The sequence below is a fragment of the Chenopodium quinoa genome, unplaced genomic scaffold (genome assembly GCF_001683475.1).
Source record: "Chenopodium quinoa cultivar QQ74 unplaced genomic scaffold, ASM168347v1, whole genome shotgun sequence".
Lineage (NCBI taxonomy): Eukaryota > Viridiplantae > Streptophyta > Magnoliopsida > Caryophyllales > Amaranthaceae > Chenopodium > Chenopodium quinoa.
In genome coordinates, this window is record NW_018744616.1 from 1,241,131 (window position 1) to 1,258,686 (window position 17,556).

Consider the following 17,556-nt stretch of genomic DNA (forward strand, 5'->3'; position numbering starts at 1 on the left):
CTAGTTTTAATTATTTTATTATTTTTTTAAATACATTATTCTCTTGTCTAACTATCCTAATTTAGGGTATGTTCACATTTATTTAACTGAATTGGAATGAACTGAACTCATTAGAGTTGAAGTGCACTTAGTTGAAATGAATATTTTGTGACATATGAAAATTAGGAACTGAATTGAAGTGAAATGAAATTAAGCTGAAGTGAACGGACTCTTATTAGAGTCGAGTCATAAGAGCCCTCTTTTTAATTTTGTTTCAACCTTCAATATTTATTCCCGTATTCTGTTTAAGCAATTAAGCATCAAGTCATTTTGATCTTAGCTAGAGTTTTGTGCTACCTACGGATCACAACACATGTCTCTTTGAAATACAACTCGAATAAGCAAGTCAGTTCAACAATGGCGGAGCTTCCTGAAGAACTATGGCGGAAAATTCTGGAAATGGGAGTGAAACCTTCAAACAAACACAACAACAATGGTTTCACCTTCAAAGAGTTGTGCTGCACCGCAATCACCTGCAAACGCCTTCATCGATTATCCAACGAACCCTCACTTTGGTCCTCTTTGCTCTCCTCCGACTTCCCTCTTCGCCTCACCACCAACAACAACAACAACAATTCATCTTCTTCAATTTCCCCCAAATCACTCTACAAATCTTGGTCTCTGCCTCAAAATCTAGGGTTTTCAATTGAATTGTTTGGAATTTTCAAATCTATGGTTTAGAATTCAATTGATTATTGAATTGTGAAAATTTTAGGTATGAGAAAGATAAGGCGAAAAGAGTTGCTGCTCATAAGCGAGCTGTGCTTAGAATTGAGAGTCGGATTACTGAGAATTCTAGAAGGATCGAGGAATTGCGAACTCGTTTGGTTGAAGAAAGTAATAGAATGAAGGCGGTTGCTTTCGAGTTGTCGAATCTGCGTAGAGTCAGGTAATGATCAATTTCTTGTTTTGTTATTTGATTGAAATTGTTGAATCAAATTAGAAACAGTATTAACCAATTAAGCGAAATGTGGCAACAAAAAATATGTAGTATTAAGTAGATTTTGTATTCAATTGTGTATTAGAGCAGGTGAGAAAGGGCTATGGAATGAAGAATTGTGCAAATGCTGTGATTCGATGTTTATCGATTTCTTTAGTAGTTCTTCATTTTTCCTACTTGCATCGTTTGTTGTGATTAATTACATGTTTAATTTTTTGATTGAAATAATTGAATCAAATTAAAAACAATATTAGCTAATTAATCGAACTGTGGCAACGAAATATCTGTAGTATTAAATAGATTTTGTAGTCAATTGTGAATTAGAGCAAGTGAGAAAGGGCGAGGAATTGTGCAAACCGAGTTTTCGGTAGTGCTGTGATTCGATGTTTATCGATTTCTTTAGCAGTTCTTCATTTTTCCTGGACTTGCATCGTTTGTTGTGATTAATTATGGGCAATTGATTGACTGTATTGGGTTGCTTGGCGTTTTCTAGGCAAGCTTCGGTAGCTTTGAATGTGTGGCAGCCGGAGGTTGTTCGGGGAAGACAGAAGGAAATAGTGGAGCAATGTGCTGTTCCGGTTGATTTGCGTATCAATGCACTTGAGATGGAATTGAAGCTTTGTAAGCAGCATCTTATTGTGCATGAGAAGAATTATGTAAGAGTTGATCTTTTGTTGCATCAAAAGCATGAGTTGTTTTTGTTAATGAAAGGCTTTAAAGTGGTTGCCATGAACTTGTTTTTGTTTGTTATTAGAGAGATGAAAAGCGAAGGCTTGAGGTAGCAAAGGAACAGCTAAGTTTAATGAGGTATCATCCCTTGCAAAATGTTTCGGTAGACGAGAGGAGAGTTGGTGAACCTAGTGCTAAGAGGAAGAAGTTGAAAACACACATCTCAGGTTAGAGTTGTATACGAGTATTGTGTTTTGTCACTTTCTATTTATTTCTGATGATTCTTTTGATGATCAACTTTGTGCTTTCATTTCTGCCATCATATAATGCAAATCTAGCTTAAGATTTTATTTCTGCTGCGACTTATTTTTTTTTTTGGGTCTTTCCGTATGAGCAGCTGCCTCTGTGGCAGATATCAATTAATCTCTCATATATCCCTTATCCTCGTGTGTGAGTACTTTTGTGTATGCTTTCAGTATTAGATAGGCCATATAAATCTAAATTAACCTTTCTCATTTCACTTTTTTCCAGCTAGTATCTCTTACCAGGTAAAATTTGCCTTGTTGTAGATGACTCAAAAGCTCAGCTTCTTTGAATGTACTCCTTCCCCGAGAATATCAAAAATCTTAAATACTGTTAATGGTCATCAAAGTTCAACACATCAAATGGTAGCAAAAGGAAACTCACATTTGATTCAACTTTTAAAAAGATATTGAATTGTTTAGGAGGTATTGCTGTAGAGGGTGTTAGTATCGGGTGTTCAGCTGGAAACTTCCATTCATTGAGTTAAGGTCATTTCTCCCCTATTCCTTAGCCCGCACTCTTTCTTGACACAACTGTAATTGCTGCACTCTAAAATGTTGGCTTTGCCTCTAAAACTAAAAAAGAATCTTAAAATATATAAATCACGCCCTATGTTGGATGGATGAATCGTATCAGCTTGGCTTGGTGTGAGGCATAGTGAGAAGAAAGTGAGAGAATACTCAATACTGGTGATTTCGAATTGAGAGTATGGATTTATGTCACAAATAACCACCGAAAAGTAGATTCATAATCATCTTCTTAATTTGCTGTTTTTTTTTCCTGAATTGAAAGTTTGAAACACCTTTTGTACAGAGTAGCAGTTGATCTGGATAACATGTGAGGAAAGACCTCTGCTTTGATATTTTTCTTTAAGTTATTTTGTTATAGGGTTTAGAAATAACCTAATGTGAATTTCTCGCCAAATAAAAATATGCGTTGTCCGTTTTTTAGTCACAAAGTTGGAGCACGCTTGCAAATGCACATTCTATAACTCAAATATCTTAAGTTGTGTTGTAAACATTATAAAATGTTGATGTTATGAAAGTGTATTTCGAGACAAATCTATCAAGATCCCACATGACTATAGTTTTTCTAACATATAAATCACAAAAGATGATTAAAGGAGTGTGAATAAATAGTGTAAAATTTCAAACTTTACGATTGAAAAAAATATAAAGGAGGAAGTATATATTTTTCCGGTGTTGACCTTCTTTCTCCTTAAGTATTAAAAGGGAAGAATCTGCAAGGAGTCAGCCCAATCAACAGTCCAGGCCCCTGATCTCTTATGCTTGAAGGAAGCCCAAGGCTGGTGCAGCAGCAACTTGAAGGATGAGCTGGAATTCTATAATGAAGTCTATTAGAGATTCTGGGCAATTAAGTAATTTGAGAATTAGTTTGTTATTCTCTCTTAGCTGGAAGGCAGTTTGTTAGAATCATGTAACAAATAGAGAAGTTGTAAGTGGGAAGAATTATGCAAAAATTTGTGAGAAGTAAACACTGTGAGAGAATCCTTCCTCTCGAAAGAAGTAGTGGTATTGTTGGTTGAATCATCAATACAATCTATCAATGGGGCTAATTGATTTTCTGTTTAGATTAATCTGATTCCTAGCAGAATCTAAACAAATTCAACAAAATTATGTCTTTCCTTACGTATAAATCACAATACATAGGTCAAGGGAGAGTATGAATATTTTAAGTCAAGATGGTGCGCTACAAGGGAAAGAAAGGCAGTGTTAATGTTTCATTGAATTCATTTAGGCCCCTTTTGGTAGGGTGTAAAACGTCTTTAGATGAAAATAATTTTTCATGGAAAACCTTTTACATTGAAAAATTCATGTTTATGAAGGTTTTTCGTTGTTTGGTTGCATGTAAAATGATTTTCCATTTTAAGCATTTTTCATTGTTTAGTTGAACTGAAAATCATTTACTTCAATTGTGAGGGAAAATGTTTTCCCTCCACTTGTGATGGAAAATGTTTTCCTTCTAAATTGGGGGAAAAATGTTTTCCTTCTAAATTGGGGGGAAAATGTATTTCCACCCCAAATTTTACATTTTAATGTTTTACACCAAACCAAACAATGTAAAATGGGAAAACACTTTTCAGTGAAAATGTTTTACGCCCTACCAAATGGAGCCTTAGTCCAGCCCTATAAATTAATATCCTTTAACTTAACATTTATCACATAAAACACATTTGATATTATGCCCCTGGTAAGTGATAATTATGGTCTGCCTGTACACATGGTGGAGTGATAGCTGCTATTATTGAAGAGAATGACGATACTATACCTCCCAGGACTACACATTCCAGGAAAACGTTTTTTGTTCTTGAAGGTTATGTTTCTTTGTCTTATGAACCAATAACTATAATGCTTGATACTTTGATTTTAGGGGTTGAAATCAAATGGATAGTCTACCTTCGTCTTATGAGTTACTTGTTACAATTTAGTTATCTTAGCCATTATTTTATCTGTTGCATTTAGAAGCTACCTGGTTTTTAGTTGACAAGGACCATATAGTTGGTTTCCAAGTTGTTTAATTAGACTTTGGGCTTTTAGGTCCTATTTATTTTTGGGGTTTGTTATCCTACTACTACTCGGAGACATAAGGTAAGCTGTAAGGCTATATAGACTAAGCTCATGGCTATGTTTATGGTAGACCTTTTTGAAAAATAAATTTGTGTTACTTTCATTGAAGCCTATCTAGTGCTCAAGATATCAATACTAGAACCCAAAGTTGATTGCGATTCCATCTAAGTTTACCTAGGCGATTGCAAGTCCATCTAAGTTTACCTAGACTTTGTATGTTAATGCAAGAGTGTTGCAGAAACGTTGCTGGTCGGTCCCTGAGATTCAGAACGATGCTTTATACAAACTTCTGTTTGTAGTCTTGATTATTTCTGTAGGAAATAACTCTTAAATAATCTTTCCCCCTCCAACAAACATGTTTTGATATTTTAAGACTCTCATAAAGTTCATATTTTCATCATGGAAACTGGAGACTTAGACTTTCAATAGAACTTGGTGGAAACCTTTTTCTTTTATTGTTTCTATGTTATCTAAACATTTGGGTAATTGTATTTCTACGTTTTCCTGTTTCTGTTTTCATGCAGCATATCAAACATGCACAAAAGATAAGGAAGTGAACACTGTTAACTTGTGTTGCATTTTTTCATTTTCTAGCAGATGATGAACACAATTGGAAGTTGTAAGGGGTTGATTCAGGATGGTACCACAAACTTGTTATAGGTCCGTTCGTTAGGTGGTCGATTGATCCATAATGGGTTTATTTATGCATTGCGGGGTGCAATGCATATACGTAGGGTCTTTGGAAGTAACTGGAGCTTAGCTTCGAATTGGTCCTGTTGAAGCATATTTCTACCCAACAGTATTTTCTGGAGCAATAAGGCCTGTACCCAAGCATAAAGTGAATCTAGAAAGTCACTACAACCATTGCTTGTTTGTGATATGTGGACATGCAGGTTAGCAAATTTATACCTGATTAATGATAAAGATGCCAACTGCAAAATTCCCATTATACTAGTCGTGTTTGTAGGCTACACTTCGGCATACACATCCCCAATATGTCCCCGGTACGGGAAAGTGCTTTACTTCGATGTACCTGTGCATCACAGTAATTTGTTGTAAGATTTGTGTTGATAACTTTTATCTCCCAACAATAAATACTTGTAAATTTTACTCATCCATGATTTATCAGATTATTATTATAAATACAACTTTCAATCTGTGAAACTTTTGTATTTATGAGTACGGATTTTTGTAACTTGGACAGGTTGAGGAAGTGCATTATCATTTACGTATTACTCCCTCGTCTTTATGGTTATTGTTATTATCAACAAAAGAGTTCTAGAGAATTGAGTTGAATTCGGTGCAATTAGCCAATGATTGTAAGGACTCCTCTGTAGGCTACCAAGGTGACAGGTTTTATCCTTGAGATAGCCCCGGCCTTTCATGCAGTAGCTGAAAGTTTTTTTTTTTTTTTTTTTTTTTTTTTTTTTTTTTTTTTTTTTTTTTTTTTTTTTGACAACAGCCAGTAGCTGAAAGTCTGTAGATAGCATTCTCTGGTGCTGCAATCAGATTGTGCATCTATGAGAAGCAGAGGCGGTCCTCCAGGTCCTCCATGTAAACAACTAAGCTCAAAAATGATGAAATATCAGAGGCAGCTTATAAGTCTTACAGCAACTAGGCTACTAATACTGGCGTCGAAAGATGTTAAGTTTCCATATGCCATTCCAGATCTTTCATGGCAGTTGAGCTATTGTTAAGAGATGATTTTTAGTGGATGCAGATTCAGGAAAGCAGATTGATGTTGGAGCTTATATATTTTCACCATTAGGCAGATTATGTTCATGAAAACTTGTACATACTTTGTGCAATTTCTTCTTTGAATAAATTTGAAGCAGAAAGACCATCAATAAATCTGTCACGAGGACTCAAGCGTGTCGCGGCACTTGGTACGAGCTAATGATTTAAAAGGAGTGGAAAGACGAAAATAGGAAGGAATTGAAGAAAGACTGCAATAATGATGAGTTTTTAATAGTGAATCAGCTTGAAATTGGGGGAAAAAATGGAGGGAACAAAATAGAAGTGTTGATATTTTGTGGAAATTGGCAACTTCTTGTAAGCCTTGTATTAAAGAAAATTGGGCATTATGAAGTTAACTGAAATTATATGCTCATATAATGCATCAAGGTTAACTCTTACACAGTTATTTTAATAATCGTAATCCAACCACAAATAATCTTGTATTCTAAATATCCACAAAAATTCAGTGTAAATTTTTTACACAACTCATATGAAGTAGATTTTCCATTAACTATATTTTTCTCACACGCTCACCCTATATCATATTAAAAATTATTGAATATTCATGTTCAAATTAACAGAAATTATTTAGCACAAAGAGAGTACATATTATAAGTTATCATGCTTCGTTTAAATGTTTTCTACAAAATTTTTCCTTCGTTTATATCAAACGTTTATATAACTTCACCCTATTCAATTAACTATTAACCTTATCCATTCCTTTTAAATTCTTTTTATTTCTTTCATTCGAAATCTTAGCTTTAATATGGAGAGAGATGTTTTTTTATTAATAAAAAATCTTTGATAAACATAAGAAGCTTCCAAATTGTGTAACTGGGTTATTTTGAACAATGACCCATGTACATGTATGTGAATTACATTAGTTTGGTTAAACTTATGCGACAGTTCTCAGACTTGTATACAAGAACTATAATTAAATCATGTACGTACTATACATCATTTTTCTTTAATTTTACAAATCTACAACAAAAATAAAATTGTCATACAATGATGCAAGTTTGTCACAAATACTTATAATTTCCTAAAAGAATGAAAATAATCTTAAGCTAAGTTTACAGATGGTGCAAAACAAAGCTAGATTTTTTTTTTCTTTTTTTTTTAATAAATAAATAAATAAAAATTGACTGCCAGTGAGAAAAAGCAAGATGAAACAGAATAAAAATAAATCAAGTTTAATACAAAATACAAAAAAATATGGACCATAAATTCACTTATAATAATGCAGCTACCACATGAATTCAATTAAAGTAGTAGCATAGGTTTAATTAAGTTTTAAAACTGAGGTTAGATTTCCTCTATAAATACTGGTCCTAACATTCATTATATGTCTCTTGCCCACATGCATCATACCTTTTCTTAGCTTAGCTTGTTCTATTCTCTTACCTTTCTTCTCATCTATTGCCCATACTTTTGTTATTTACTTTTCTTTAATTACTCCAAATTCATTAAAAATGGATTCAAATACAAACAATTCTCATGAAAATAATGAGGTAAGGAAAGGTCCTTGGACCATGGAAGAAGACTTAATTCTCATTAATTATATTGCTAATCATGGTGAAGGTGTTTGGAATTCCTTAGCTCGATCTGCTGGTACGTTTTTTTTTTCTTCGATTGTTATGTATTATCGATGTTATGATTTTTAACCTATGGTTATTATTTTGAATTTGCCTTAAGAAGCTTAATTAAATTAGGCCTTATACGTACTTGAAAAACTTTGTTACGTACTGATATAGTTTTGTACGTGTAATTTCATATTAGGCCTTAAACGTACGGGAAAAAGTTGTCGACTTCGTTGGTTGAATTACCTAAGGCCGGATGTTCGTCGTGGTAATATAACTGCTGAAGAGGAGCTATTGATCATGGAGTTGCATGCTAAATGGGGTAACAGGTACACTACTTCGTTCATGCATGCATATTAATTCATTATATTTTTTTTTTCCTTTGGTTTTATGGCTAAGTTGACTACCTAAATACACCTTGTTCTTAAGGGAACCTCATATCAAGTGCTAGAGCTAAGAAACTTACGTGCATTATAGGCACGGGAATACTACTATTATTTTTAATTAATTTTTTTTATTAAATTATAATGATTATTATTATTTTTTTATTATTGTTATTGACTCCTTTATAGCTTAATTAAATAATTAAACATATATATGTAGTAGGGTAGTATAATCAACTATTTAATCGTATTAGCATTCTTTTTGTGGTCTATAACAACTTCCAAAGAGCAATATACATTACATATTTATTAATTTAGTCATTCAGATTAATTCATAGTTCCCTTTAGGAAAATCTTGAGATGTATAAATATATTTAAAGATTGAATTTAAATCTTTTATGAACTATGATTTTCTCTACAAATATAATTAAGCATATACGTGTAGCTTGGATGATTAAGACTATGGATTAACCTAGTAATTTTATTTGTATTTTAAAAGCTAAATCGTGTATTCGTTTGTTAAGTTACAATTGATGTGATCAACGTGTAACATGTGCTATTTCCCATTGAGGGGATCACATGCATGTGATGTAACATGTGCTTTCCTAAGTAAAGTAACATCACGAAAACAAAAATGAAAAAATAACATGTGATTCTTAAGATGATAATGGCTATTAATATTTCTTCAACATTTTTTTTACCTTTATCAAAAGATTACATATTCTATAGTCCTTTCAAACATTTTTTTTTCTACTTAAATATCATAGAATCTAAAATAGACAAGTTAAATAAGAAACAATTAAAGTAAATATTAAATATGTGAATACAGGTAACAAAAAATGTTTGAGATGATGTTAATATGGTGTATTTAGTTAAGCAGTCATAACAAGATCAATTTAGCATTTTGAATATCTAATATTTTTGTATTAGATGTTAGATATATGCTCTTTTTACTACGAGTATGTAATCATTACCAATTATCTATTACTCTATTAAAATAAAAAATGTTTTCCTCTCTAATCTTCAATATAATCTAATATGGAATACAATAGATCTAAAAACAACACCATCCCAACAATGAACAATAATCAATTCAAATTAAATATTAAAGGTCGGGTTTGAGGTACATATTTGGATGACTTCTCAACATATATTTGATTCTTTCTTTTTCTAATTTATCATTCTAAACGCTCCATCATGAAGTACTTCCGCGTATATTTCTTGCCTATCATTCCTACACAGGGGCGGACCCACCTTTAGTCATAGTGGGTCCGGTGACACAGTATTTTTTTTTTTAAAATAAAATATCAAAGAGACCCCTTATTATAGATAGGCGATCTCTTTGATGCTGCTATTGGTAACAACAAACAACATCAAAGAGACCTCTTATTAAGGTAGGCGATCTATTTAATGCTGATATTGCTACTTAAATATTAAAGAGACCTGTTATTTATATAAGAGGTCTCTTTGATGCCTATTGCATTTCGCAATTCTTTTGCGCTACTTTTTTTTTTCATTAAATAGACCAGTTATATTTAATAACTGGTCTCTTAAGTTATCTCACTTTTTTTTGTATAATTTTTTAATAATTTTTTTTCCCTTTTTATATCTTATATTTGTACAACCGATTTTAATATTTCCCCATAAAGCTTATCAATTAACTAAAAAATCATAAAGTTGATTCAATATAATAATTTTATTGTACCATTTGTTTATAACATGTTATTTGTAGTATTTTTGACTTGTAAAATTGAATTCTTAAGTACTGTATTTGGTTGTGGTATGTATTTTTGTGTCCTATTTTTGGATTGAAATCAATTTGGTGATATATATATATATACATAAATATAATTTTTGGATTGAAATTAATTATGAACAAGACATGGAAAAAAAAAAATTGTACTTTCACAAATGATCAATAATTGATGGTGACACGCTATCTCGGAAATCTTGGATCCGCCACTGTTCCTACACAAGGCCATGCATCAATAATGATGCTATAATTTTTTTTTTCTTTTTGCCTAGAAATAGACTATTGCACTCATGTTGGTCTTGGCATCTTTGTCATGCATGTTTTTAGTGGCTACATCGTACACTGTAATTATATTTTCCTTTATTTCTTTTTCCTTTTTCATCTAGAGTATTTGACTTTCTTCTATCAATGCTTACACAAATATGGATTCCCTCACTTTTTTCTCGAGTAGATACTATGTACAAGTAAAACTCATCAAGTCATTCACAAGAAATCAAAATTAAACTCAAAAGATGATAATAACATCAATTTTTTTTTTATAAAAATAGAACTAATATACTTTTCAGAGAGCGAATAATAATACTAATAAGTATACTCCACCCCATTACAATTATTATTGTTAATATTATTTGTTAGAGAAATAATGTACATATATAGCCCTTACGAGTAAATATAATGACTTGAAATGAATCGTTATAACTTAAATTAGTTAAATTTAACATTCAGATCGTGAAAGTGGATCGTTAAAGTGGTTTATAGATGAATTATTCATGTAACACAAATTAGAAAAATTATAAAAGTTTGGTTTATAATGGTAAGTGTTACATATTATTATTGTCATTGTCTGGTCGTTATTGTTAGTCTTTGTTTAATCACATTAAGGATAATCTCAATCTAAGAACAAAACAAGAAAACTTTTGATTTTATTACGGAGTACAAGTTGTGAAAGTGATTAACTCTAATAATCCGTAGAATTTAGTGACATAGATTTTATTACAAGTTGCAGTAACCAAGTACAAGTGACAGCTTTTTGTGTCATAAATACATTTGCATCAAGTACGGCTGTTAAAATGACGGCAAAATAAACCATTGGAATAGAAACATGCTAATGAAACTTTACTATAAAAAGAAATACAATAAAAGAAAAATACTTCGTTCTCGGTTGTCTTTGATGTAGAAATCTGCCATAATGTTTTAGTATAGCTCTTTTTGTTGCGTCTTTTTCTTCTATTCTTGATATTGACTTAAACTATACTTCGTATGTCTTTATCCCCTCTTTTTGTGGTCTATATATAAGAATAAATAAAAATACAATAAGTTTTGTGTAGATCAGGTGTACATTAATTATTGTAAAATGGCAGTTTGAATGTAATTTTAACTATTTTTATAATAACTTTCACCACTTAAAGGGTAACATGTAATTTCTCATTAATTTGAATTTTATCTTAATGTGTAATTTCTTATAGATACGTAATTACATACTATAAAGACTAATATGATTAATTTAAGGAAAAATTGATGGGAATAATTCCACCTTTGGAGCGTCAGAGATTAATAATCCTATCTTTGGGATTCTTTTTAATAATCTCACCTTTATACCCAATTTGCTGAAAATAGTTCCAACCGGTCATGTAACCTGTTATAACAAGTTACACGACACGTGGCAGCCTGTGATTGGTAAAAAAAAAAAAAATCAAATAAATTAAATTTTTTAAAAAAATTAGATTTTTGTAAAATAATAATAATAATAATAATAATAATAATAATAATAATAATAACCAAACCCACTAATTCAAGGCTTTAGCCACCATCCCCGCCCCTGCCCCGCGTCTCCGACCACCCATCCCTCAGACACGACGACGGCGACAGCGCTGGTGACAGCGCCAGACCCTCCCCCTCCCCTGAACCACATGAATCACCAACGTAACCCCCTCGTTCACCCACAATTCCACGAAACCCAGGCTCATTTAAACCCCCCTCCCTCACCGTCGCGATTCCGGCCGCCAAACCACCACCATGCCTCCCTTCTCTTCACCTCGCCCCTTCCTCGTCCCGATTCCAACCTTTTTCTTCTGGGTCTGGTTTGGTGGGATTCGATTTTTCGAAATCCCACCGACGCGGTGGTTTCTTGCTGACGGTGGTTTCAGGGCTAAATTGGGCGGTGTTTTCGGTCTGTTTGGGTGGTCTCCCCTTCCTCCGTACCGATCTCGGCCTCCCTCCCTTTTCCCCGGCTTTGATTCAGTCCGATTGGTGGGTTTTCGATTATTGAAGGTGGTTTGTGTTTGGTGGGTTTTTGATTTTTTAAGGTGGTAATGGGGTTGGGTTGGCTGGGGTGGATTGATGGACGGTGGTTTCGGGTGCGGCTAATGGTGGCGGTGGTTTTGGGTCTGGGTGGTGGGGTGGTGGTTCTGATGTCTGGGTTTGGTTGGTGGTGGGGATGGTGGTGGCTGTGGTGTAGCTTAGGTGGTCTCTTTTTTTTTTTTTTAGTTTTTACTTTTTTTTTTTATTATTTTTATTTTTTAAATTTTGGACAAATCAAATTGTGACACGTGTAAAAAACTAAATTTTGGACAAATCAAATTGTGACACGTGTAAAAAACTTAATAAAAAAAAATTTACCTCTTCAACCGGTTACTGGTCACCCGGGATCATTTTGAGCGGATTGATATCAAAGGTGGGATTATTAAAAAGAATCCCAAAGGTGGGATTATTAATCTCCGACGCTCAAAAGGTGGGATTATTCCCATCAATTTTTCCTTAATTTAATACATTATAAGTTTTTTGTAAGATAAAATTTAGGTTTTTTTATTTTTACCACAAGAAAAAACCCGAAATTGTTTTTTACCACCAAACTTTTAAAAGTTTTATTTTACCACTAACTAAAAACATTTGTTTTTCACAATCTGCTGTCAAAACAACCATTAAATCAAACGAAATTAAAAAAATTCTTCAACTTTCGTGTAAAAACATGTTCTTTAATGTTTTTGGGGTCAATTTGGCCCTTTAATTCGATTTGAGGTCAGAATTGACTAAAAATTATCATAAATAACTCATTTTGCCTACAAAAAATGCATTGGTTTGCATGACCTACACAAAACGAGATATTTTCTATAATTTTAATCCAATTCTGACCTCAAATCAAATCTAAAGGGCCAAAATGACCCCCTAAAACTCTAAAGAATATGTTTTTGGCATGAATATCGAATAATTTTTTGAAAAATCGTTAAATTTAACGGTTCCTTTGACGACTAGTGGTGAAATTGAAAAACCTTAAAAGTTTTTCTTGGTGATAAAAGTCAAATTAACCTAAAATTTTATTATTAGAAAAATTATAACTTTTGTAATATAAACGGTAACTTTAAATACTTTTAACAAAACTTTATCCCTATTTACAATAAATTAACCTAAACTCGCCTTTTTGGAGAATTTACGGAAAAAATAAAAAAAATAAAAATTTGTATCAGACTGTCAACCAACCACATCATGTGACCATTTTTGTTCACTCAATTCATGACCATACGAGCACTCCCTCTTCTTTTGGTTCAACAACTTGTTTTTCCATTGGTGTAAGTCCTCATCCAGGTTGGCCCAGATTGATCGGTTGCCTTGGTTTCCATTATTCAATAATGTCTAATATATGAAGTAGTCACATAATCTGCTAATGTTGTGATTGAATGACCGCGTAAAACAACTTATGATTTTAGGGACAGTTTTGAGATGGCCACAATAAAATTGTGGCCATTGTATTAAATCAAATCATGAGTGTTTATTTTTATTGACTAATGTGGATCTTTGATATGATTTACTTTTATTTTATATTTAAAAAAAATAAAAAAAAAATTCACATTCTTATTAGTTTCTTTGCAGTTTCTTCTTTAATTACTTCTCGATCTTTGTTAGTGATCCATGTATACTGATTATATATAACAATTGGCTCCAAGTCCAACCATGCATATAGAGTTGCTTGAATTCAAGATTGGTTTTTTATTTTTTATTTTTAATTTTTTTTAATTTTTTTTTTAATTATTACAAATTTACAGGTACTTGATGCATGCGGCAATATTGAAAAGATATACTTTGGTCTTTAAAATTCTTTACCTGCAAATGTAGACAACTGGTTTGGAAAAGAACAATGAAGATTAAATTAATTATTTGTATCCACTTCAAAACAAAGAAAACAATGAAGAAAGATTGAAGAGAAGTAAAGGGAAAAAAAAATATATAAGTAAACAAAGAAAAAATTGAAAAAGAACGTGATAGTTTTTTTTTTTTTTTTTTTTTTTTTTTTTTTTTTTTTTTTAAAAAAAAATTTTTTTTTTATAAATAAAATAAAAAGTAAACTATATCAACGGTTTGCATTAGTCAATAAAAATAAACGGTTGTGATTTGATTTAACACAATGACCACAATTGTGGTCACTCAAAAGTCATCCATGATTTCAGATGTTTACTCTAAGAGTCTAAAATAGCAAATTGGATTTATCTTAGCTTCAAGTTTTTATTTTTCTCTTAAATTTTTTTTTCTATATAAAAGAGAAGAAAAAAAAAAAACATGTCATATGAGTGATTGAGGTAACGGGACAACTCGTTTCCATTGCATTGAACATTCATTGAAATATCCCATCCTCAATCTTTTACGGAGTAGAAAATTTACACCATTAACCAAAAGTGGTACAACAATAAAAGGCAGAAATGAGGAAAAATAATTCTTCAAAATTTAAACTATTTATTATTTTAATTTTCTCGCGTCCATTTCCTTTAGTTCCGAGATCGTAATTTCCCCGTTGGAATAACATCCACACAAACATATCTACATGGACTACATCCATTTTCATCATTACGTGTAGCTTAGTTTCACTCTATGGCGACGGCTTAGCTGGACAGCGCGTGTGCAAGCCAATAGTCATTGAATGATTGATGGTTTTTGTAGAGTAAGTTGAAACTTTGGTCAATGCATCATGCGTGTGAGAATTGAAACTTGCTTATTGACGACGGCATGGTCATAACATAGAGTCATGGTATGTTGGCTACAAAAGATGTATGTAGTGATGGTATTAGTCTCCTCGACAACGATTTGTGTGAAGTATACATTGTTATGACTCGATGGTTACATTGAATTTACTATCACCGATTGGTATTAAGATGAAACCTAGGTTACTCGTTTGACCTTGTTGAATAATCACCTCCACTTTTTCCTAGTGTAGTTTTTTTGTGTAAAGGCTACCAACATACATTGCATAAAATCTTTGAGTTGATGCATGCATTCTAGTTTAAAATGTATGGAAGAAAACGTTGCACAAATGCACACTTGAAAACAGCTGATGCCTAACCTATATGCCGTCCTAATGTACTATAGTAGTGCACATGTACCGGTCAATCGCGGGGGGCGTGGAACGTCTCCAGCCTCATAGTTTTATTATCAACACGCTTCGCTAGTCATCGATCGCTAGGCAGCTACACAATTTCCATGCAGATTCCTTTATAACCAAGTTTACTAACACCAAGTTATTACTAATTATACGTTTGTTCCTTCTTTGGAAAAAGCTTGATGAGATTCATTTATTCCTTGTTCCAAAAGAGGAAATAGTTACATTTAGTTTTTAGGCATTTTAACTAGACTAGTTGATGTACTCTTATTATATTTGTGGTTCTAGATTAACCTTCGTGGATACAACTTTTTTTTTTTTTTGTAGGGAATGTTTGAAATATCCGAATATGACTAATATAATGTTTTAATGATATGTAGTTCATAATTGACATATTTTTCTTAAGTAATAAATTATACGAAGTAATACTCTATTTTTGCTATAAAATAGCTATAGTATTATAAACTCTCTCTCTCTCTCTTTTTTTTTTTTTTTTTTTTTTTTTTTTTTTTTTTCAACTTTTTATTTTCATTTATGTCATTTTCATTTTTATTTTATAGTTTCTTTTATGTTGGATTAAATTACATTATTAGTTATTATTAACCTTCATGGATACCATGGTTTTAGGCGTGTCCTAGTGTCCTACGCAAGTCTGTATACAGCTTATTAGTTATTATTATCATTACGACTTTTATTCGTTGTTACTATTGATTATTACAAGATGTATGTTAGTATTGATTATATAATGGATTATGTAGGTGGTCGAAGATAGCAAAACATCTACCAGGAAGAACAGACAACGAAATAAAAAACTATTGGAGAACAAGGATTCAGAAACATCTAAAGCAAGCAGAAAGCAGCACTAGTACAACATCAAGACATGAAATGAGCCCTTCCGACAACCACGAGCAAGCGTGTGTGAGCCAGATATCAAATGCTTCGGCATCTACACCTCTAAACTATGGCACATCGTCGAATCAACACAATACACCCTATCTACCATCCATGTCACCATCGTCGTACCCTCATATAGATCATCATGCCATGGAGGCTACAAGTTACAACATTGTAGCGCCTCAAATGCATCCTGTGACAACTGAGAATTTTTGGGTTTCTCCGGATGAAGATCTTTGGGCAATGCAATTATTTAACAGCTATAATTAAGTATGGCACGCGAATTAATTTAAAATATTGATTACATATGTGTTCCATAAACTTATGTTACGTTATTTTTTATATACAAAGTATGTATTAGAATTAATTACCATGTATTAGTAATATAATTCGGGTTCTTGATTATTATTTTGTATCTATTTGATCTCATCTACCTATACATAAATCAATTTACTGGCATAGTTTATTAAGTTGTTCTTGTAATATTATTGGAAGAAGAAACTATCTTGTACAAGTAAAATGTATAACCATATCATCAATTGTTACGTGCATTGGATTTTTGGTACCTTATAATAATACTTCCATTTGTGAAATACTTGTTAGATGCTCATGATCTCAACATTGTGAAATGTTTTATCAATTATATCCTTTAAATAGCAGTGTTTTTATTTTATTTTTATTATTAGCTACGAGACTTAATTTTCTAATAATAGTTTAATGTAATTTATGATTGAATTGATGACAGACTTTAAATTAATAATTTTCTAATACGTAATTAAAGATATAATTGTTGTCAAAGTTAATCGTGATTTTTTTTTATTTTTTATTTTTTTTAAAAACGGAAGTTAATCGTGGGTTAGATACATACTAGATTAGATAAATATATATGCTACAACAAGTAATACAAATTAAAAAACTAACACATACGAATAAATGATTTGTATTCCGAATGGAAGGAATATCTCTTTTACCAATCCCTTTCGTAACTTCCTTGAGGCCCCCACTTTGTTGGAACCAATATATCTTCCTAATTAGTTCTTTCACTTTGTACCAAGCAAAATTGGTGGAGATGGTGAGAAAGTCACAATCACAATTCACAAGTTCTATCCTGACCGTATCATCTACTTGTGTGGTTGTGCCTAGGGTGAGAATTCTCGTACTTTTTTTGCCACCTACTCTAAAGTGTTGATCTTTGTAGCTGGAATAATCCATCACCACATTAAGAGACGCTGGTTCAGTAGGGTCAAAAGGAAAAAAATAAAGGCACTCCTAAGGAAAAATCTACGCACATTCTAACTCTCAAAT

General features: G+C 32.2%; 2 protein-coding genes across 7 annotated transcripts; both read left to right on the forward strand.

The window, feature by feature from the left end:
• The first annotated feature begins 269 nt into the window (after positions 1-269).
• On the forward strand, positions 270-5,960 carry LOC110700028 (F-box protein SKIP24-like). Of its 6 annotated transcripts, XR_002507075.1 has the most exons (7): positions 271-656; positions 755-928; positions 1,473-1,635; positions 1,734-1,875; positions 5,134-5,432; positions 5,507-5,594; positions 5,744-5,960. XR_002507075.1 is itself a non-coding variant. In XM_021877519.1 (5 exons), the coding sequence occupies exons 1-5, from the start codon at positions 397-399 to the stop codon at positions 5,138-5,140; spliced, it is 816 nt and encodes a 271-aa protein (XP_021733211.1). In that variant the 5' UTR covers positions 270-396; the 3' UTR covers positions 5,141-5,149. The 6 variants fall into 6 exon arrangements, 3 of the variants coding, with proteins under 3 accessions (XP_021733211.1, XP_021733212.1, XP_021733213.1); XR_002507073.1 differs by having other exon boundaries at positions 5,134-5,594; XR_002507074.1 differs by having other exon boundaries at positions 5,507-5,960.
• A 1,493-nt stretch (positions 5,961-7,453) lies between these two features.
• LOC110700029 (myb-related protein 305-like) lies at positions 7,454-16,828 on the forward strand. The gene is made up of 3 exons (XM_021877522.1): positions 7,454-7,887; positions 8,056-8,185; positions 16,116-16,828. The coding sequence occupies exons 1-3, from the start codon at positions 7,749-7,751 to the stop codon at positions 16,519-16,521; spliced, it is 675 nt and encodes a 224-aa protein (XP_021733214.1). The 5' UTR covers positions 7,454-7,748; the 3' UTR covers positions 16,522-16,828.
• Positions 16,829-17,556: the final 728 nt, after the last annotated feature.